The sequence below is a fragment of the Podarcis melisellensis genome, assembly GCF_964234715.1.
Source record: "Podarcis melisellensis genome assembly, chromosome: 17".
NCBI classification, from domain to species: domain Eukaryota; kingdom Metazoa; phylum Chordata; class Lepidosauria; order Squamata; family Lacertidae; genus Podarcis; species Podarcis melisellensis.
In genome coordinates this window covers 29,843,564-29,865,657 of record NC_138534.1, presented here as the reverse complement: position 1 = coordinate 29,865,657, position 22,094 = coordinate 29,843,564, and the positions used below count along the sequence as shown (strand labels likewise).

At 41.4% G+C, this 22,094-nt stretch overlaps 1 protein-coding gene across 2 annotated transcripts in view; it reads left to right on the top strand.

Moving 5' to 3' along the window:
* Nucleotides 1-22,094, top strand: part of LOC309360200 (uncharacterized protein) — a 39,325-nt gene that overhangs the window by 15,292 nt on the left and 1,939 nt on the right. Inside the window, exons 4-7 of one of the 2 annotated variants that reach the window (XM_081894848.1) lie at nt 6,271-6,376; nt 17,740-17,883; nt 18,753-18,882; nt 21,291-21,461. In XM_081894848.1, the coding sequence (XP_081750974.1) occupies nt 6,271-6,376; nt 17,740-17,883; nt 18,753-18,880 (378 nt within the window). In that variant the 3' untranslated portion in view covers nt 18,881-18,882; nt 21,291-21,461. The remainder of the gene's footprint in view (nt 1-6,270; nt 6,377-17,739; nt 17,884-18,752; nt 18,883-21,290; nt 21,462-22,094) is intronic. The other variant, XM_081894847.1, reaches the window with a different exon arrangement.

Genomic DNA, 22,094 nt, shown 5'->3' with positions numbered 1-22,094 from the left:
CTTCCCATCTGTAAAATGTTGCAGTCTATGTTTTCCTGCCTCTGGCACCAGCAGCGCTGGCTTCAGCAGATACTGAAGCAAAGCCAGGACATGGACATGATGTTAGAAGAATGAATAAGCTCAACTAAACAGTTAGCGGGGGGCTCATCATGGGGTTTGTTTGTTTTTTTGCCCCCCTGCTCTTTGCAATTTTTGCTCTCAGAGCAACTAATGTGGGGCTCCCAGTGGTCTCCTATCCAGGCACTGATCAGGTCCACAGCTGCTCAGCTTCAATGACGCCACAGCCCTGCAACATGCTTTACAATGTTCTCTGACCATTCACTCAGCTCCAATAAAGGTCTATTGGCTGCAGAGAAGCTCAGTCTAGAAAAAACAACCTAGTTTAAAGCAGTGTGTTTTAAACCCAGGGGGCATCACCGTGCTGGCTTCGCTCCCCAGTAGACAATAGCCTTAAGAAAGAAGAGGCACTGGGTCTTTTTGCCAGGACAGGGAACATATTTTTTATTAAGAGAGTTAAAAACCAAGAATGAATGTTTGTAGCCAGATGAAATAATAATCAGTGTCGGCGATTGCCAGTTGACCTACTCTGCATAGTTCCACTGCTATTAATAATTGACTATAAACAATAAAATCTCTCCCCTTATTAAAATGAGACAACTGCAGAATAGCCTGTTATTGCATAACGTCTTAATTGTACTTAAGACATGAGAGCCTCAAAGGGAACATCATTTTATCAGTGTCCCTTTAAAATATCTGGACTGGAATATTATGACACATACACACAAAATAATCTTTGTCCATTGTTAAAGGACTAGGAACTGCTTTTAAAAGCTGACTTAGCTGATCCATTGCAAATGTGTTGCCTGATAATAAAATCACATATTTAAATTACAATTCTTTTAGAAACAGGCCAACAATTTTACATCAGTGATTTGTTTGTAGAATCTACTGGTTTATCAGAGGTTTCCACCCAAGGTGAGCATGATAAGAAATATTTTTATTTGTTTGTTAAATTTGCTATTAAAAAATAAAGAAGGAAAAATGACAACAAAAACTTCAGCTCACATGAAATAACCATCAGCACATCCATCTTAAATTAAAACATATAAATTTATATAACCCATCCAGATGTCCGAAGAGTAAGGGCAGTGAGGTCCTCAGACCACTATGTAATAGACAGTGGGTGTTTATCCTTCTTAGCTCTTAGTATAAGTCTGCATCACAAATATTTTAAAATAATAAATAAATCTGATGTGAACTTTAAAGTGTGAAGCAGAGCCTCAGAACCATGAGAGGGTCTTGACTCATCTCAGTTTCATTTTTGGATGCGACCAGATAAATGGGGCGATTATCTTGAATATTTCAAGGTGGATGCAGTTCACTTACTAGCTGTAAGTGAGGCAGGAGTTGCTGAAGGAACAAGAAAATGTGGCATGATAAAGTGGGGTCTCTAGCTCATGCACAGTAAGGCAAAAGTATGTGATTTAGGATCCAAGCAAACTTCCAAGCGTTCCACATTGCCATAGCTGCTGTCCCTTCTGTTCCCCACCCGCTTCCATAAGTTGACATGGTGGGTATCTGTGTCTTCTCATGGGGAAAGATTTGACAGTTGCACATGCATAACCTACAGCAGAGATGTTCAACCAGTCGATGTTGTTTGTTGGTGTTTTGAGAATGAGGTGAGCAGTGTATGCTATTCGCCCTTAAAAATATATCGTCCTCCCCCCAAAAAGCTCAACAACTCTGCTCTCTCCCCAAGAAAAGCTGAACAACTCTGGTCAATCCACCAGCCAGCGTGGTGTAGTGGTGGACTTGTAATCTGGTGAACCGGGTTCGCGTCTCTGCTCCTCCACATGCAGCTGCTGGGTGACCTTGGGCTAGTCACACTTCTCTGAAGTCTCTCAGCCCCACTCACCTCACAGAGTGTTTGTTGTGGGGGAAGAAGGGAAAGGAGAATGTTAGCCGCTTTGAGACTCCTTCGGGTAGTCATAAAGGGAGATATCAAATCCAAACTCTTCTTCTCTTCTTCTTCTTCAATGACAATGGGTAGATCACTGCCAGTTTTTTTATACTGGGAGTAAATCACATTCTCTTGGGAGCTGGACAGGCCTGACCTACAGCATTTATCATGGGAGTAGAGGGGCATTAATGAACTAGATAGTCAAATGGAACGAACAGTTCCAAGGAGGTATCCAGTGGAAGAACTCGGCTCATAAATCAAAATTAATATGCATAGATTTTGAAAACATACAGCAAAAAGATAAACCTACACAAGATGCGACATGCCTGCCACTTGCTTGCAGATTATAGTGTCTCCTAATGGGAAATATTTCTAATTAGTGCAGTTTCATTTACTGTAGATATATTTCAGTGGAAAGAAGGCACAAATTGCAAAACACCATTTTCTTGTTGAGGTACATTTTTTTTACCATTGTTAAACAGAATGCTTTGCCTATGGAACATTTACTCTTCACTGCTTTGCAGCTAATAAGGAAACGAGCTTGATATTCATGACAATAAATTGAAATCCTTATTCCCCTAGTGTGTCTTTAATAGTGTTTTGGAAACCTATCTGGTTTTTAATTAGAGTCTGAGGAATTTATAATTGCTTTGCTGTCTGTGAAGCCAAGAAGTTGTTTCTTTCTAGAGATACAGAAAAGCTCCAGGGCCAATCAGCCTACAGAGCCACCCTGCAATTGAAAACAAAGATATCGGAAATAACATAGTTGAACTTTGCCACAGGTTCATAATTCCATAAACCTGCCACAAATCAAGGTCATGCAGAAGAGCAACAGCATTTCAAAGCTGTTGGATCAATTGTATATTTATAAGATGTTCCAGCCTCAAGGGGTTTCAACAGGATTCCGTCTGCTGTGAAAGAACAAAGTCCAAAAATCGGTACATGGAGAGTTTGTTTACTAGGGAAAGGACCATTCTTATTTCTCTCATGCAGAAATTGTGAATTTCACTTTGCGATAGTGAACAGTCGCTTGCATTGCAACAGAGAATAAGCCAAGCCACACATGAACTACAATGACATGAGACATCTCCTTCAAATAGCATTAGATTAGAAAGGGTATATGTTATGATCCCGGTCTGCTTGTCATGGCTACTATAGAGCTCAACAGCCAGTTTGGGAGCCAGGAAATTGTGTGCATTCTTCTTCTCGTTTGTGTTCTGTTGTCACCTAAACAACCTTAGGAAGATGTAAGCCTTCCTGACTTAACTAATGGCTCAACATTTTACCATATTTCATTCAAACCAAATGCGTGTAATAGGGAGAATGGAATCCTTATCTTTGAATAAGCTTCCCTTGTTCGCTTTGCACAAGCTTCCCTTCTCGCCATCTCTACGGACTTGCAAGATTAGCTCCTGCCATAAGAGGTGGGCGCTCACCTTTTCCCAAAGGCTTTCGTTGTTTCAGAGCTGGATTCTTCATTCCAGGGGAATTCAGATTCAAGCTTCTACTTGGAATTCTGTGGTCGCAGTCCTATTCCTGCTTTTTGTTCTCTGATCATGTCCTTGAAAAAGATGGAGAATTGTTGTCCGCCTCCTAGAGACTTTTAGACTCTATTAAACTGTTATTTAGGCAGGCATGTGGTACTCATACCTCCTTCACTCTCCCGCAACAGGGTGGAGTTTAGTTTATTTAATAAAAAAAGTATTGTTTTCTTTTATGTTTTGAATGAAGAGAACATACAGCTTGAATGCTTGTATCTATTGGACTAAATGCCTTGATAACACTTCCACTTCCTGCTTTTTAAAGAAAGTTTTCTTGGGGAATTTAAACAGGGATTTGTCCAAGGAGGGGGAAAACCTTGCTGGATATCCCACAGGAGAGCATTTGCAATGGAAACCAAGAAAAAGATGATATTTATTAGATTTCTTACCCCACCCTTCACCGTAAGGTTCCAGGGTGGGTTACAATATTATTATTTTTATTTAAAAAATACACTGTAAAATAGACAATGTTCTATGAAAATAAACATATATCTCTATATAGAAGAAGGTTTATAAGTCAATAAATGATATGCTTGCATTTCACAAGTGGTATTTCTGCAACAGATAGAATGTCTTTTGGGAGAACCTAATTGCAATGAAAGTATGAAAATGGTACATTTTTTTATTACAGCCAGCCTGATATTTTTGGTCAAACTAATAGCGAAATGGAAAGAAAACCCATCTTCAAACTGTGACTGAGCAGGAGAATTTTCTAAGAATTTCAGGGACTGAGGTGGGGGATTAGCTTACTTCACAGACAAGGTGGTCAAGGACAGTATTCCCCCTCCTTAAAATAATAATAAAAATGTGAAAAAACCTTGCTGGTTGCTCATCACAGCCATCAAGACTCATCAACCTCACTGCCTTCTGGAGTTTCTTCTAGCAATGGTTTCTCTTCCTTTGCCAGTCTGGTCCTTGTGTAGTGGTGTTTCCATGGAGATTCTTGGCCCTCTGAAGGTACAGTAAGTCAGCCCTTATCCCTGAACATTCCTTAGAAATTTGTTCGCTACTCACAGAACTAGCTGTTCACAGAACCCAGTTGCAGGAATGTGTGCGATGCAAAACGTCTTGCAAGTATGAGAAGAACCTCCAGTTATCGTTACGCATCGTTAAAAACTTGGAACTGTAAGCCTACTATATATTGGCAGCCAGGACAAAACACATGTGGCTGAAGGCATAAAAGTTTTTGCCTTCATTCCACAGATTAAGAATGGGAAGATTTGCGGCTGGCGGTTGAAAGTGGAGCAAAAGAACAGGAAAGCCGTTGATTAATGATAAGGAATATTTATTCTATATATTGGAGACTTTAAACTCTCTCAGGGGCAATTTCTGAAGAATAGTTACAGCACATCATCCAGATGATATATTATAAGTATTTTTCAGCAGTGACCCCCCCCCCCAGGGAGAGAGTGTTATAAATGTGCATAGCAACCAATCTATAGAATCAATATTTTATATGAGAAAGCAGTGATTCTCTCTCCCTTGTTCCTATGTGCCTACTGCTATAGAAACAACACTTTTATTTTGGTTTTTATCCTCTCAGCTTAACCAACCTTGGAGGGTTGTTGTGAAGATTAAATATGGGGGGGCGCAAGAAAATAATGCAAGATTCCTGCATTGCACCGGGTTGGACTAGATGACCCTCAATGACCCTTCCAATTCTAAAATTTTTGGAATTCTTGGAAGAAAGGTGGGATGAAAAATTAAGACGTATAAGTAACCATATTTTTATATTGTGAAACATGATGAGTCTTTAGAGAACAAAGAGCTGTTAATTGGCAAGTAATATAAATAATTATTTTTTGAAGTCAGTTACAGTTGACTGGCTGGTGATTTTTAATATATTTGGTTAACCTATTTAATAAAAGGAAGCAAAGAGGCAGGAAATGTTGCTTGCTTAAAATTTGATTCTAGTGCTCCCTCCTGTGGCAAGGGGAATGCATGCGCTGTACTCTTAAAATAGATGTGTGCAAAGCATAATTGGTGCAACAGTCAAAGCTGCTGCCAATCACTGCACACAGAAGAAATTGGCAGATATTGTTTTCATTCTCAAGCTTACACAGCGATGATGCTATAAATCTCCAAAATAAGGAGCTTAATTGTTAGTTATATGTGTACTATAGCAAAAACTGGGTTCATCAATCCTGAGCATGTAGCCAATGGAGAATGCAGATATTTGCATTGCGATGAGCGTCTTGCTCTGCATGGAAAATAATGTCATCAATACACAATGGATTGCTCAGTACTAATCTCCACTTTTGCTAATATTTGGGGGTTGAGGAAGGTAGACAATCCGTGCGGCACACATAGCTGTGTCTTCTGACAGAGGAGAACAAATAGGGGGCTCAGGAAGAGTGGTTGGATGGCTGCTGCCGCCGCCCCATAAACACCTGTCATTTGAGGCGATTGCCTCACTATGTCTAATGTTATGGCTGGTCCTGCATGGAAATTTAGGGAGAAAAATACAGTGGTACCTCGGTTTAAGTACTTAATTTGTTCCGGAGGTCCGTTCTTAACCTGAAACTATTCTTAACCTGAAGCACCACTTTAGCTAATGGGGCCTCCTGCATCTGCTGTGCCGCCGGAGCACGATTTCTGTTCTCATCCTGAAGCAAAGTTCTTAACCTGAAGCACTATTTCTTGGTTAGCAGAGTCTGTAACCTGAAGCGTATGGAACCTGAAGCGTATGGAACCCGAGGTACCACTGTATTTAAGATAGAGAAATCATTTATCTCCTTGGTTTTGAATAAGTTTGTCTTTTTGTTTCAGTTGTTAAAGCAAATTCCTGTCACAGATGGTGACCAGTTAACATTCCAGACTTACTGTAATGCTTTGTCCTGGCTATCTAAAAGCAGCTTGGAGACCAAAGTAAAAGGTAAGACATAATTCCAGGATTTATATTAGTCCTCTCTGTTTATTCAATTGCTCTTAAGCACAACATTTCGTTAGTTTCAGTGTTAAATCTTGCAGTAGACACTATCTGCTGACACATTCGACAGAGGCCTCGCACGGCACAGTGTTATCCTTGTAGAGTATGCTGGCATCTGATCTTGAGCTCTTATTTGCTGTCACAACAAATGTTAAGATACTGTCCCTAGCTGGGTAAGATAACAGCTGGAATATACTTAAGAAGCAGATATGCCTTTAGACTTTTCCCTTTCCTTCTTACCGCTGTTAAACATATAATAAGGTTAGGCTACTGAGATATCCATTCATGTCATATCTAAGGAGGGAGGAGAAATCCATTTCAATTCACATTTTAAGGGGAACCTGCCACATTCACACTTTCTGAAAGAGTGCATGAACCAAAATGGAGCCATCCTTTGAACTTTGCATATCTCTGAATTTTGTACACAAAGTAATGCGCACAAATATGCATTTACTGGGGAAAGTTTGCATAAAAATGCAGAAATAGATGAAAATAACACAAAATGCATTCTATTATGTACTTTGAAAAAAATATGTATATTAGGCAGAACTACATCAAACCTGTGTACATAAGGAAAAAAATTCACCCTAAAATGCTGGTGAATTTTCAAGAGTTTTAAAAACAAATCACAATCAAATGTGGAAATATGGAGAACTGAACAAGACTGGGAAAATAAGAAACTGAGAGAAGCTTAAATTGACAGATTTATCCAACAGTCATGATGAATCTATATGATACCCAATCAAGGGTTAGTGTTCTTGAGGAAATAATAACTGAGGAAATGATTAAGACTGATATTTCACTCACAAAACTAGTTCTTAAAAAAAATTAAAAGCCATCTATTGTATTATCTGCATTGATTAGGAATGTAATTGCAGAACGTGCTATTAATGTATAAAACTCTGTCTGATGTGTGTTATCTCACAAGTCCTTACTGTTATCAGAACACCAGTAAAGAAGAAGGTTGAAAACAATCTAAGCATTTCAAGAGATTCCTTCCTTCCTTCCTTCCTTCCTTCCTTCCTTCCTTCCTTCCTTCCTTCCTTCCTGGAAGCATCTTCCAGAATTGTGGCTTTAGTCATGACACCATCACAACTCAAATAAATGTGTTTGTCATCCATCAAAGGCTGCTAGCTATCATGGCTATGGTCCATCTCTACAAGAAGCAGGAAGTCTCAGTTGCTGTTGTGCTCAGATCCTTCTTACTGGCTTCCTATAGACATCTAGCTGGCTACTGTGAGAGCTGGATGCTAGGCTTGATGGGCCATTGGCCCAATCCAGTAGGCTCTTCTTATGTTCTAAGTGCTTAAAGAATCTTCTACAGGGTTATCTTCTGGCCCAAACAAAAGAAGGCAGATCAGAGACCATGCAGAATAGACCAAGCACTATATTATGACCAAAAGAAGAAGAAGAAGAAGAAAGAATCATATACACAGCAAGGCAGAGCCTCGGAAGAAAGAGCAAAGGAAAAAGACCTATCTATTCAACAATAGATACACCTATCTATATCAACCTATCTATATCAACAACCTCAGATATGCAGATGACACAACCTTGATGGCAGAAAGTGAGTAGGAATTAAAGAACCTTTTAATGAGGGTGAAAGAGGAGAGCGCAAAATATGGTCTGAAGCTCAACATCAAAAAAACTAAGATCATGACCACTGGTCCCATCACCTCCTGGCAAACAGAAGGGGGAGAAATGGAGGCAGTGAGAGATTTTACTTTCTTGGGCTCCATGATCACTGCAGATGGTGACAGCAGCCACGAAATTAAAAGACGCCTGCTTCTTGGGAGAAAAGCAATGACAAACCTAGACAGCATCTTAAAAAGCAGAGACATCACCTTGCCAACAAAGGTCCGTATAGTTAAAACTATGGTTTTCCCAGTAGTGATGTATGGAAGTGAGAGGTGGACCATAAAGAAGGCTGATCTCCGAAGAATTTATGCTTTCGAATTCTGGTGCTGGAGGAGACTCTTGACAGTCCCATGGACTGCAAGAAGATCAAACCTCTCCATTCTTAAGGAAATCAGCCCTGAGTGCTCACTGGAAGGACAGATTGTGAAACTGAGGCTCCAATACTTTGGCCACCTCATGAGAAGAGAAGACTCCCTGGAAATGACCCTGAGGTTGGGAAAGACTGAGGGCACAAGGAGAAGGGGACGACAGAGGACGAGATGGTTGGACGGTGTTCTCGAAGCTAACAGCATGAGTTTGACCAAACTGTGGGAGGCAGTGGAAGACAGGAGTGCCTGGCGTTCTCTGGTCCATGGGATCAACGAAGAGTCGGACACGACTAAATAACTAAACAACAACAACATTCAACAATGAAGATTTGTATAAGTGGTTGCACGCATATTGGTTGTAGCCCAATTCCCACCTCCTTGTGGACAGGTTTATGGCCTGGGACATCAAATCAGCAAATGCCCTCTGCTGCAAATGAGAATGAATGTATGGCTATTTCAGTACTGCAGTCTGCAACCTATTGGCTGACTAAGAGTCTGAGTAAGATATGGGCTTTGCGTTTGTAAATCAGCTGAACTCCAGTCAAGTCCAGGGAGGTTTGCTGGCTTGTGTGGGATGATTATACAGAAGCAGTCGTGTGTGGTAGTTTTGTCGTGTTGTCGGGGGATATTCTTCTATCCAGTATTTTGTTCTCCAGGGATCACTATCAATTTTCTCTGTAGTTTAGTATTCATGAAAAGTTGTGTCTTGTGTCTCTTGGAATGGAAAATGCCATTTACTTTTTGATGGCATCTACATGATTTCAGACACAGGTCCCATTTATTTCAATGGGACTTGCTTCCAGATGAGTGAGTAGAGATTGAAGCCACAGGATTTTCTAGTTTACTTGCTTTTTGCATACTAATTCATTACTGGCTTGTAGTTCAGGGTTTACTCACTTTCTCATGTGTAATGCATTAGGTTGTTTTAGTCCATTCTGCTGTAGATTTAGATCAGGACTTTTATCAGAATGATTTTATACATTGACTATCTTTCCTAGGCATGGGGCTGGATCCTAAAATGGTAATCTTAGTTCATGAAATTATCATCCTCTCTTCTCCCCTGCTGCCCTGTAAGGTGGCTATCTGTTCTACTTTACAGAGGTCCTCTTCAAGTTGGTTAATGATAAATTCTATTGGATTAGCCTTCTTGGGAAATCCAAGAAACAGGTTGAATAACATTATACTCAGGCATCACATTGCTGTAGGTATAAATCTGTTGCCCACGTTCAGCTGCTCTGCATTCAAAATGAAATTATTGATTCATTACCCAGGCTTGGAAGGAGTGAAGAAGTGCTGAAAGGTTTTGCTTTTGAAATACCTGATGGGATTAGCTGTCTCAATTGAAAAACCCAGGAATACCAGTTTTGAAGTGCAGAGTTCATTTGATTAATTAAAGCAATTACAGCACACAGTGCATTTCCTGCAGATTAATGGCCAGATGGGGGAAACTGATATTCTGGAATTTTGCTTTGTTTTGGGCTATTACCTCCAGCTGGCTGCTGGACAATCCTTTGCTGGAACGACTATTATTGCTATTAAATCATTTTGTTTAAAAACAACCAAACAGGAATAACTGCTCCTTTCTTCTCAAAACTCCAGCCCCAGGCACACACCCAATGCTTTACAGAAATGATATAGCTCTAAGGGGCTTGGTCTTCTCTGTGAAACAAAAGACTGTAATCCAGTTCTTATCTCACAGCATTTTCTAAAATTATTTCGCCTACAGTCATGGGAGAAAGGAGCTTTGATTGAAAAATATGGACGTGAATTTCTTAGGAGTAACTTCAGTTGTTTTGTGATTTCTATAGGTTATGACATGTAAAGCCCTAAGTGGCTTAGAACTGGGATATCTGAAGGATCATGTCTTTCCTTATAAGCCTACCCATCAAACTTCATTTGAGAGCCAGTGTGGTCCAATGACTACTTAGTGTGTTGGACTAGATGCTGGAAGACCAAATCCCCACTCAGCTACAAAGCTCATTGGGTGACCATGAGCCCACAATTGCTTCTCCACCTAACCTACCTTACAGAGTTGTTGTGAGTAGAAATGGGTGGCTCTGTTATTAAAAAAAAAAAAGATTCAGCAGATATACATCTTAGAAAAAGAGGAAAAACAAACAAACAAAACATACAGATGTTATGGACATGGTAGGTATATGAGAGAAAAATAGCATAAGTATAGATTTTACAGTACTCAGTATATAAATACTGTATTTTTCGCTCCATAAGATTGACCATAAGATGCACCTAGTTTTTAGAGTAGGAAAGAGGGAAAGCCCTGGTTTTTAAAGGATCAGCTCAAAGTTGTGCAGCTTCTTTTGCAAAGGGGAAAAGCCCCTCTTTTTTTTGAGGATCACCTCAAAGCTGTTGAGCTTACTTTGCAAACGGAAAAAATTCCTGTTTTTATGGGGTTCAGCTAACAGTTCTGCAGCTTCTTTAGGAAAGGAAAGTGAGCCATTTCTACAATTTCCAAACAGATTATCTAATCAGCCAGTCACATGTCACTGGGGAAAGAAACAGCCTCCATCTGCAGAACATTCAACAATGGAGGCCTGGGCAAGGGGATGGGGCCGGAAACGGAGCCAGCGATCGACTACACATTCGCCCCATAAGACGCACAGACATTTCCCCTTACTTTTTAGGTAGGAAAAAGTTTGTCTTATGGAGCAAAAAATACGGTAATTTGCAGGCATCCATCTGTCTTGGGAGACCGTGGAGGAGTGTGCCTTTTGGGGTGAGTTCAAGCTGTTGGACAGTTGCAGCGCCTGCTGTGGCTGTAGAGACTGATATGGGAGAGATGTTTTGTTGCAGCTGGGGCAGATTAAGGTGTCCAGTTGTTCTGCTGCAGATGCATCACGGCATTCCTTCTCTTTGTTCTCCTCCCAGCGGTCCTTTCTGCTCTGGCCACTACTTTGTTTACACAACTTTACTGCCTGTCTCCAGGCACTGTTGTCATCTGCAAGGGATTCCCACATGGCAAGGTTGATGTTGCCAGCAATGCCACTGGGACTAGATGACCCTTGGGGTCCTTTCCAACTCTATGACTTGATGAGATGAGACGTTCTAGCCATACAAAAACAATCAAGGAGAAAAGCAGGGCCAACCAGGAGTGTGGCCTGGGAAGAGTCATGACTGCAGATACAAAGGACATTTGACTCCTAAGCCTGAGGTTTTCCACTCCTGCCCAAGTAAATATGCCTAGTACAGTGGTACCTCGGGTTACAGACGCTTCAGGTTACAGACTCTGCTAACCCAGAAATAGTTGTTGTTGTTGTTTAGTCGGGTCCGACTCTTCATGACCCCATGGACCAGAGCACACCAGGCACTCCTGTCTTCCACTGCCTCCCGCAGTTTGGTCAAACTCATGCTGGTAGCTTCAAGAACACTGTCCAACCATCTTGTCCTCTGCTGTCCCCTTCTCCTTGTGCCCTCAATCTTTCACAACATCAGGTTCTTTTCCAGGGAGTCTTCTCTTCTCATGAGGTGGCCAAAGCATTGGAGCCTCTGCTTCAGGATCTGTCCTTCCAGTGACCAATAGTACCTCGGGTTAAGAACTTTGCTTCAGGATGAGAACAGAAATCACATGGCAGTGGTGCTGCAGCAGCAGGAGGCCCCATTAGCTAAAGTGGTACCTCAGGTTAAGAACAGTTTCAGGTTAAGAACGGACCTCCGGAACGAATTAAGTTCTTAATCCGAGGTACCACTATACTAGTTCCTCCTATACCATATATTCACTCACTTTTGGTGCATTTCTCCTCATATATTGACATATAATAAGAAGACACCTGGATCTTCCTACCTAGGTCAGCATCAAAGACTTGTGAGTGGTTCACTTCATTCTAGAACATATCCGTAGGGCTTTAAACTTTCACGTAGTGAAGCAGTGAGTCTGAAGATATTAAATGATATATTAAGGACCTCACATCATCATCATTGACAGGAAAACATATTAATGAAGGAATGGTAGGGACTAGAATTCAGGATTTCTACTTCTTTCTTTTTAGCAAGGGTCGTTGCTGTGCGGCTTGCATGCTTTAGGGACCCATGACTGTGTTTGAAGCTGTTTGCTGCAGCTATTGAACCAGACGTGGGTGATAGATCAGACTAGGATGTTCTTGGTTATCAAATTGTTAACAGCCACACTAGATGCTTGATGGGGAAATGTTAAGGAGTATGGTGTTTGCCTCCTAGGTGGATCATAAGGAAAGGGTTAAATGAGTGTGAAGTGATTGGCCAGAGAGAAACTGATAGGAGGAGTTAGAGTTAGAGTTGGAGAAGGAAGAGGGAGAATAAGTCTGTGGGTTGGTTGAGTTGTGTTGTGAGAGAGTGAGAGGAACTGTTAGGTGGAGTCAGATAGATAGTTGGGATAATCGGTTTGAAGTTGTTAGGAACATATAGGTCAGTAAATAAACTAAGATTAAGAAACTGCCAAGAAAAATTAACTGAAACCATAAACTTGTTCATGCCTATAAAATAAACTTGATTATTTGTTAATGTTAACAACTGTCTAAGACTCCGTGTGTACCCGAGAGAAATGGGTTAGTGGCAGTGAAGAAAGCAATCACAGTGGTGGCACAGGGATCAAACGTCCAGGGACTCTGTGTGATCGCCACAAGGAGCAGCGAGGATCCACCTCAGTAGTAACACTTTTGTAGTTTTGGGGTGCTAGATTCTGTGACTGTTTTCTTTTCTCTTGGAATAAGATGAAGCTTGCTTGGATTCTTGCAAATCTGTGACAATGAAACAGCAACAAAAACAGATAGCTACAGAGCCCCCCAAGGGCCATGACAGATACTAATGCATCTTTCCTGCAGGCTGAAGAATTATTCAGATGTGTAGCTAGCAGCTGACGTCCGAATAAAAATTCATCAGCCCGACTGTACTAACTCTGGTCACAGAATAATGGCACCAAAAATAGATTCATCAGTCACTGTTAGGCATTGCTTGATTCTATAGGGTGGCTATTTGAGAATCCCTGATAAGGTTCATTGGCAAGGCCCAGGATTTCTGAGTAGAGCAGAGCATTAGTCCGCAGTATTTGCGACACAGCCTGGTATCTCTGACCAGCGTTGAAATGTGGGCTTGCATCATGAGACTTAAACCATGAAATTGACTCTTATATTCCAAATTAATAGGAATTTTGGATTACTGCCAGGCTTGCAAGGAGATTCACACTTCAGTAATCTAGATATCCTCTGCTGAAGGCTGTTTTTCAATGAAGAAAACTGAGCTGTGGGGGAGAGAAATAGAAAAGAGAAGCTTGGGAGTATGGCAACAGTTTAGCGACGCTGGAAGATTCGGGCAGCTGAATAAAGCAATTAATAGAAAGGAAAGAATACTCATGAGTAAACAGAGAGCTGATCACACCGCATTTTATTTTCTCTTACTTTCCATTGAAATCAGTGGAGCTTACTTACATCATGGCTCACTTGACCCAATGATCTCAATAGGAATGAAGTACAGTTTCCTTAGTTTGGATCCACCACTGTGTGTTAAAATTACTTGCAAACCATTTAAAAATAAAATTTAAAAAAATTAATGCCTTTCTATCATGCTAGGGACTTTGTTATCATTTTCAGAACACTGAAATGTTGAAGCAGGGTTACTTCTTATTGAGCAATTGGGTTGAATATTGCCTGTATGTTTTCCCTTATGTCTCCAGAAAATAAACAACAACTGAAAAGGTTTAAGCTCAGTCAGGCCAGAGTTACGTGCTTGATTTCTTTGAAGGGAACAAACTCAAAACACAAATGTACTTTCCTTCCTTCTTAGAACGTTGATCTTAGAAGGGGAATGGAAGAACATCCCAGAGGCCAAGCTTTCATCTTTCATGGCTTATCTCCTATTACTAGCTAGCCCTGTTTTAATAACAACAACAACAACAACAATTTATTATTTCTACCCCGTCCATCTGGCTAGGTTTCCCCAGCCACTCTGGGCAGCTTTCAACAGAACATTAAAAACAGAATAAAACTTCAAACATTAAAAACTTCCCTGCCTTCAGATGTCTTCTAAAAGTCAGATAGTTGTTTATTTCCTTACCATCTGATGGGAGGGTGTTCCACAGGGCGGATGCCACCACCGAACAGGCCATCTGCCTGGTTCCCTGTAACCTTACTTCTTGCAGTGAGGGAACTGCCAGAAGGCCCTCAGCGCTGGACCTTAGTGTCCAGGCTGAACGATGGGGGTGGAGACACTCCTTCAGGTACGGTATACTGGATCGAGGCCATTTAGGGTTTAAAAATCAGCTTGTGACCTTGCCAACATCAGCAATGCCATGCCTAGGGTGTGTTTTTTTCAGAACTCAGTTCTGGCACCTCTCAGTGGGTGGGTGCCATTGCCATTCTAAGAGAATGAAGGTGGTGTTCATTGTGAGTTCTGGCACCTCCTTTTCTAGTAAAATAGCACTGGTCGTGCCCACAGAAAAGGTGCCAGGTTTGAGCTCAAGAATAATCATACACAGTGCTTGTATCTTTTGAGATCCTGCCCCTTAGCTCAATTAACTTGCTCCAACATGGGAAACTTGAGAAAACCCCCTTTGCAGATTGGCTTTGCTTAAGAACAAATCAATGGTTATTAGAAACATCAGTTATTGACAAGATTTTGGGGCACATCTGGCTTTTAAACCAGCCAATACCTTTTTGTTTGTTTTTACCACATGAGTGGTAAGCCCTTTTGTTCAAATCAATAAATTACCGTCATTCCACTCTAATTCCCGTGATGCATGCAAACAATGCAATTATCCCAAATGAAGAGGATACAGCATCTGTGATTTCACCGAACTCATAAAAATGATAATGATGCACATCAAAAGATTTATTGATTTCCCAAGTGCATGCTTTTCTTTTTTTCCTTAACAAAATTGGTGGGGCAGAGGGTGCTCCGGATTGTAAGTGTCATTGGTACACAGGAGTTTAGTTTTATAAAAGTGGCATTCTGATATTGTCACCAGAGAACAATATTGTGAATGCTAAGCTTGTATTTGCCTTGAGGCCAAAGTCAATTCTTGAACCTTTTTTGGCTAAATCTCCTTTCTTCTGCCTGCGTGGTATTGGATAAATATACTTAAGAGAAGATTGTTTTCCTTGCTTCCTCAGACCAAAGTCCCATTAAATCCATGATTGAAGCCACTACCACAGAGGAGGGAGGAGATGCAGAGAGTGGCTGTGGGCTAGTCCCAGGGCCAGCCCACCCATGAGGCAAGGTGAAGTGACCACTTGGGCAGCAGGATCCATATGGGCAGTGGAGCCAGTCTCCAAGAAATTATTCACCCACTGCCACTGCTGCACCTCCTTGTCCTGCTCCCAAAGCCGTGTCTACAGTGGCCTCTTTGTGAATAGGCAACTCCTGCTAAAACTGGTTACTTGCAGAAGAGAAGCAGTTTCTGTGGCGGTGCTGTTTGGTTGCTTCAGATTCCATAGTGTTGAGGCATCTAATTATAAGCCTGCATTTTTATCAAAGCTTATATATTTCAATCAAGGCTTGTATTTTAAAATGAGCTTAAAAAAGGATTTTCAAATGTTTCATGCCAGGCAGAAAACCTTGGCTATCCTCCTAGATAAGTGGCCCCCTGATTTATAGCAGGAAAAACAATTCTCAAAGTCGTTAAAAAAAAAGAGGAAATTACAGACTGAGAGCAAGGACACTGATCCTGCATGTTACAGAAGATAAAAAAGGCTGAGAAAACACAATTAGGAATGGGCAAATAGTAAAATGATACCATGGGCCTCTCATTAGAGCAGTGAAAAAGGCAACTGGCTGGAAGAATGAGAGCATTTTTGGGAAATCTTTAAAAGCTGTTTTCTACTGAGTTCCTTTTTACTTTACAAAGGTTTTATTCTTTTAAAAGGCTACCTATGATAATGTATGAAATATATTAGCTTAAATATATTGGCTTAAATGTAATTATGCAAAGGATTTAAGAAATGCTAGATTCATAGAGTCATATTGCAATAGGAGACCAGAGGGGCAAATGAGCCTAGCCCCCCTTGCCAGACAGGAGACGCCATCGAACACTCCTGATATATAGTTGTCAGGCATTTGTTTAAAAGACCCTCAAATGAAGGAGATCTTTCAATGATGATTAACTCAAGATCCTTGAAGATAAAAATGTAAGATTAACCATTTGTTTTAGAAGGCAATAGGGCAAGGAGGGCAAGAGGTGAGCTGGTAATTAAGATTCCATGTAAGATATATTATTACTTATTTGTCATTTATAGATGTAACAATATATAGCTCTTTGTGTTCCATATAAGGACAGGAGGATATGGGTGTATCTATTGTGATTGGTTCTAGCAAACAACCAATAGGAATTTCAACCAGGCTGATTGGACAGAGGCAGCCACAGGAGGAGCAAAGGGGGCTGGATTAAGGGAATATAAGTGCTGGCCAGAATGGCAGGAGGCAGGCCAGAGCTTGGTAACCATATACCACTGTGCCTCTCATTTATTTGTCTGACAAATAAATTAATATTTTAATCTCTCTATTGCTGCGTTGAATATTTCATTCCAGCTAAGCGTTAACCACAAGCAGAGGTGCTACAGTGTGATGTGGAAAGGTCTTCAGAACTTGATTGTTGATGCCAGGTTGCTGGCTAACATCATTGTGCCCCATCTATGACTTCCTGCACCATCTAAAACATGGGTAGGCAAATTAAGACCCAGGGGACGGATCTGGCCCAATCGCCTTCTAAATCCAGCCTGCGGACGGTCCGGGAATCAGCATGTTTTTACATGAGTAGAATGTGTCCTTTTATTTAAAATGCATCTCTGAGTTATTTGTGGGGCCTGCCTGGTGTTTTTACATGAGTAGAATGTGTGCTTTTATTTAAAATGCATCTCTGGGTTATTTGCGGGGCATAGGAATTCGTTCATTTCCTCCCACCCCAAAATATAGTCTGACCCCCACCCCAAGGTCTGAGGGACAGTGGACCGCCCCCCTGCTGAAAAAGTTCCCTGACTCCTGATCTGAAATGTTCAGAGATCTACATGGGCTTTTTAATCTGACCCAAGATTGCAGTCCTGTACCCATAAGATTTTAGCCTCCACTGCTCCCTAGCAACTTGTTAGATGGAATCCATGGCACAAAATCATCCTGTTCACTCTGTGATCCATGACGGGTTGGAATTCCCTGTGTGAATAATCTTGAAAGGTGGAAGTATCACTAATTTGGGGGGACGACGATGACAGGATTTTTTACTTCTCCAAAATGGCCAGTAATTCTAACTAAAAATAAAAACGAGAAAAATATTTGGAGCAGCTTTAGAAAATAACATCCAGTTTGTTTTTCATCTCCCTTGCTTAGGACTATACCAAACATTATTCTCTGGCATTGTTGGCAAGGAAGAACTCAGGCGTTTGCTGCAGGACTTGTATCCTATGCAAAGTTGCAGTGCCATTGATGAACTTTCCGCTACTTTCCTCAAGGAACTGGATAAAGACAATCAAGGTAGTTTGCTGACTTTTTGAGAATATTGATTGAAGAAATGTGCATTCCAGGGTCCATGATGTGTAGGATGCCATGTTAACAGGAAACTTAAACTGACTGAAAGAAGATCAAAAACAATGTATTTTTTTCATAAAGGATGTGACACAGCACCATCTTGTGGATTCTTCGTTATGTGGCAAACAGAAATGAGGGGGAGTTTGCAAAGATATGTGGTTTCCAGGATTATTTTGCTTTTACATGACTCAACTGAAGTCAAGCTGTTCCTGTTAATTCCAATGAGACAATTAAGAATGTACTCACTTTCTCCCAACTGAAACCAATGGGGCTTAAAAGTGCTTAACTATGGCTTGATCGTGTTTATTATTTTAAAACCAAAGCATCATATACCGTAACTGCTGGTTCTTTACATACATAAATTTGCAGTAAGTATTTATGCATGTAAATACATAAATTACTCTGCGATCCAGAGGCTATTCTCTACGCAGAACCCCAGTGTGCAAACAGCTTTCCTGCATCCACAAGGACTTCCCTATTCATGACAATTCCAGATAAAAATATGTAACCATCCTCATTGCACTCATGTGCAGCTATTGCCCCTAACAATTCAGTGAATAGAGAGTCCTGCTCTTCCTAGGAGTCGTTTCTCCAGCTCTGAATATCTGAAGAGCTTTGGATCGGAGCACATTTTAAAACCAACCTTCCCTAGTAGTAGAATATCCATGATGCCTTGGGAACTTCCAGACTGGGCTACAGTTATGTGCTCTGTGTGAGGCTTGCACTGATGAGTATTTAGTAACTTCAGTTACAGGATGGCACCCATTATCTTGCAGATAAATAGCATTAATGCAAGAAGAACATTTTCTCCTTAGGGTATATCTCTGAAGATATGTTTGTTGCCTGGGTTCTATCCTTTTCAGAAGAAATAGTCAAATCTACGCTAGATTTTCCAATAATACCTCCAAATCTGACACAAATTGAGATCCTACTTCTTATCTGAGTGTAAGTAGACATTATGATTTATTTTTAAGGTTTCCCTTTTTTAAAAAAAGTTGTCACTTTTCACTAATAATAATAATTTGTGGGAGAAAAGAAAGTGGTTACCAATCTATATTAAAGAATATGCACATGACATATTATACGTAACACGTAACAAGATTATATCTGTTGGACTTTTAATATCTCTGCATCCAACCAGCAATATGAGTACAGTCAACATCTCTTTCCAGAATGCTAATAAGTCCACATATTTGCAAAGCTCGTATCTGTTAAATACAGAGAACTGCAAAATGCCAAGGCTTAGCAGCCTTCTGAATGGCATTCTTATTGGTCTGGCTTTTGAAAAATCAAATTAATTCAGAAGGATGTGCGTGAGAGAGAGTGCAATTCTAAATTGGATGCTTTTGATCATTGTCAATTTTGTATAAATTCTAAATCGCCTGCTTTTGATTTGTGTATCTATTTGAAGCACACTTAATCTGACCCGAGGGCTTGAGATGCAGTAGTCTAGAAATGGCAGATAGGGCTGTTTGCATGGAGAGCATATGGAACATGTCTCAAATCTTGTGGAAATCCCAGTACTATGTCCATGTAGACACTTGACCTATTCCTATGGAGTCATAGCTTTTAAAGAGAACTCAGCGGATTCTGAAATAGCATTTTGGATACCATCTTGTCTTGTGATCCAAAGCAAGATGTTACCAACCGTTTTGCCAAAAGCAGCCAACAGTTACTTGCATGGAAGGACAAAGTGCTTAGAAAGCTGCAGTGAGCCCACACATCTGGACCTGCCCAGACACACACCTGTTTCTCCCTTTGTCCCTGTCATCTACTGTGTCAGGTTCCAGGAGCTGAGGAAGCCAGTAACTACCGTACATGCAGAGGCACCAGTGCAATTTCATGAATGAATGGGAGGAGCTGCACATGGTTTGGGCGGGGTCAGAAGCACAGCCCTATTACAGTGGTACCTCAGGTTACAAACACTTTGGGTTACAAACATTTTGGGTTACAGATTCTACTAACCCAGAAGTAGTACCTCAGGCAGGGCTGTCTTAAGCATATGTGGCGCCAGGGTACAAAGATCCTCCCGGTGCCCCCCCCCCAGCCCAGCACAACAAACCAGCCCGAAGCATTAGTATCGATGACTGTGCGAAGCTGGGCGCCTTGTGGTGTGAGCAGCACGCGCTGAGCAGGCCTCTCCTTGGCCCTACGCCAATCCCAGGCATGCAGGAGGGTGGAGCCGGCCGGCTGGCCAGCCGCCTCAGAGCTTCGCTGGCTTGCTTGCCCCTGAATTCGTGGCGCAGAGCCGCCAGCACCAGCAGAGTCTGCTGCGGTGCTCCGACGGGCAGGCTCTTCCCCAGACTCCAACTCTTGGGCCCCAGACTCTTGGCCTGTTGCCCCTGAGAGCCCGGCACCCGAGTGCTCTGCACTCCTGGCGCCAATGGTTAAGACGGCCCTGACCTCAGGTTAAGAACTTTACCTCAGGATGAGAACAGAAATCGCACACTGGCGGCGTGGCAGCAGCAGGAGGCCCATTTGCTTAAGTGGTACCTCAGGTTAAGAACGGTTTCAGGTTAAGAACAGACCTCTAGAATGAATTAAGTTTGTAACCAGAGGTACCATTGTACATCATTCTACATGCTCTGTCTTTTCACAGAGTGTACAAGCCTATACAAGGTTGTTAGATGCAAACCTGATAACTTCCCAGAAGTTTTTATAATATGGCTACTGCTTAGTTCTTATTTCGGCATGCCTTTCATTTTTTCAGAGTCTTCTGTTGCAACCTTTACTCTTATTTCATCTTTTAGCAGTAGAGTATTTCTACAGTTGTCTAATATATAATATATAATATATAATATATAATATATAATATATAATATATTATAATATATAATATATAATATATAATATATAATATATAATATATAATATATACAGTGGTACCTCTGGATGTGAACGGGATCCGTTCCGGAGCCCCGTTCGCATCCTGAAGCGAACGTAACTTGCATCTGCACGTGCGCGGGCCACGATTCACTGCTTCCACGCATGCGCATGACATCATTTTGAATGTCTGTGCATGCATGAGCGGCGAAACCCGGAAGTAACACGCTCCATTACTTCTGGGTCGCCACAGAGCGCAACCTGAAAATGCTCAGTTTGAAGCTACTTCAAACCGAGGTATGACTGTATTTAATCCAGTAATTGTACTGTAACAACATCCAAGGAATTAAGCTCTAGAACAGATGGAATCAGAATGCTTTAATGGGTTTCCGCTTAGCAAGGTCATTTAAAATATAACTTTATGTTGTTAACCAATCAGAATAAAGTTCTAACCATAAGCTGAGTCCATCGAAGACCATGTGGCTCACCTATGGAATGCAGTTCTCTAATAATCCACTTTGTTTTTACAGTTCACTGCAGATATCCAGGATAAAGAAGGACTGAGTGATCTGCAACTTGTTAAGGTGGCCACAGAGATAGCCACAAGAAAAAGAAACTGGAGGCTTCTTGCTAGTAAGCTTGGCGTTACAGAGAAGGACAACTTCCATTTGGGGAATGAGCATGGGAAAACAAAGGACCAAGTAAGTCAGATTTGGTGTATGGGTGCGGAATCTTTTGCAAGTGTCAAAACCAAATTGAGTCAGGAGTTGGGGAACATGCAGGACTTATAATAAAAATGCAACAGCCATATTGAAAGACAAAGAGTGGCATACCTGTTAGGTCGGTGGAGAAAGCCACGTATTGAAGTGATAAGGAAGTTGCCTGTTCCAGTGGCAGGATACTTGGGCGCTAAGCATAATCCAGAGGGGCATAGCTGGCAGCAATACAGCCCATGTTATTTCAAGAGAGTGTGGCATTCAGATGAGGTCTTCTAGAAGAGATGGAGAACCTGTGGCCCTCCAGATATTCTTAGACCCTATCAGCCCAGACCAGCATTGTCAGGGACAACAAGAGTTGGAGAGCAGTAACATCTGGAGGACCATGGGTTCCATGGACCTCCTGTCCTGATGAAGGAGTCGATGACTTCTGAAGCTGTACACCCCTTAACAGAGAGTGGAGTTGACTCAAAGAGGCCGTGTGCTAGCTTGGAAATGTGTGCATCTCTGACATTCAGCATCCTCCTTGTGTGCCTCTTGGTATTTCCAGTGCTCCCGCACGAGGAAGCTTGGATGTTTGGGGAGCTAACTCATGAGGAGGGGCTCATGCTGCATGCT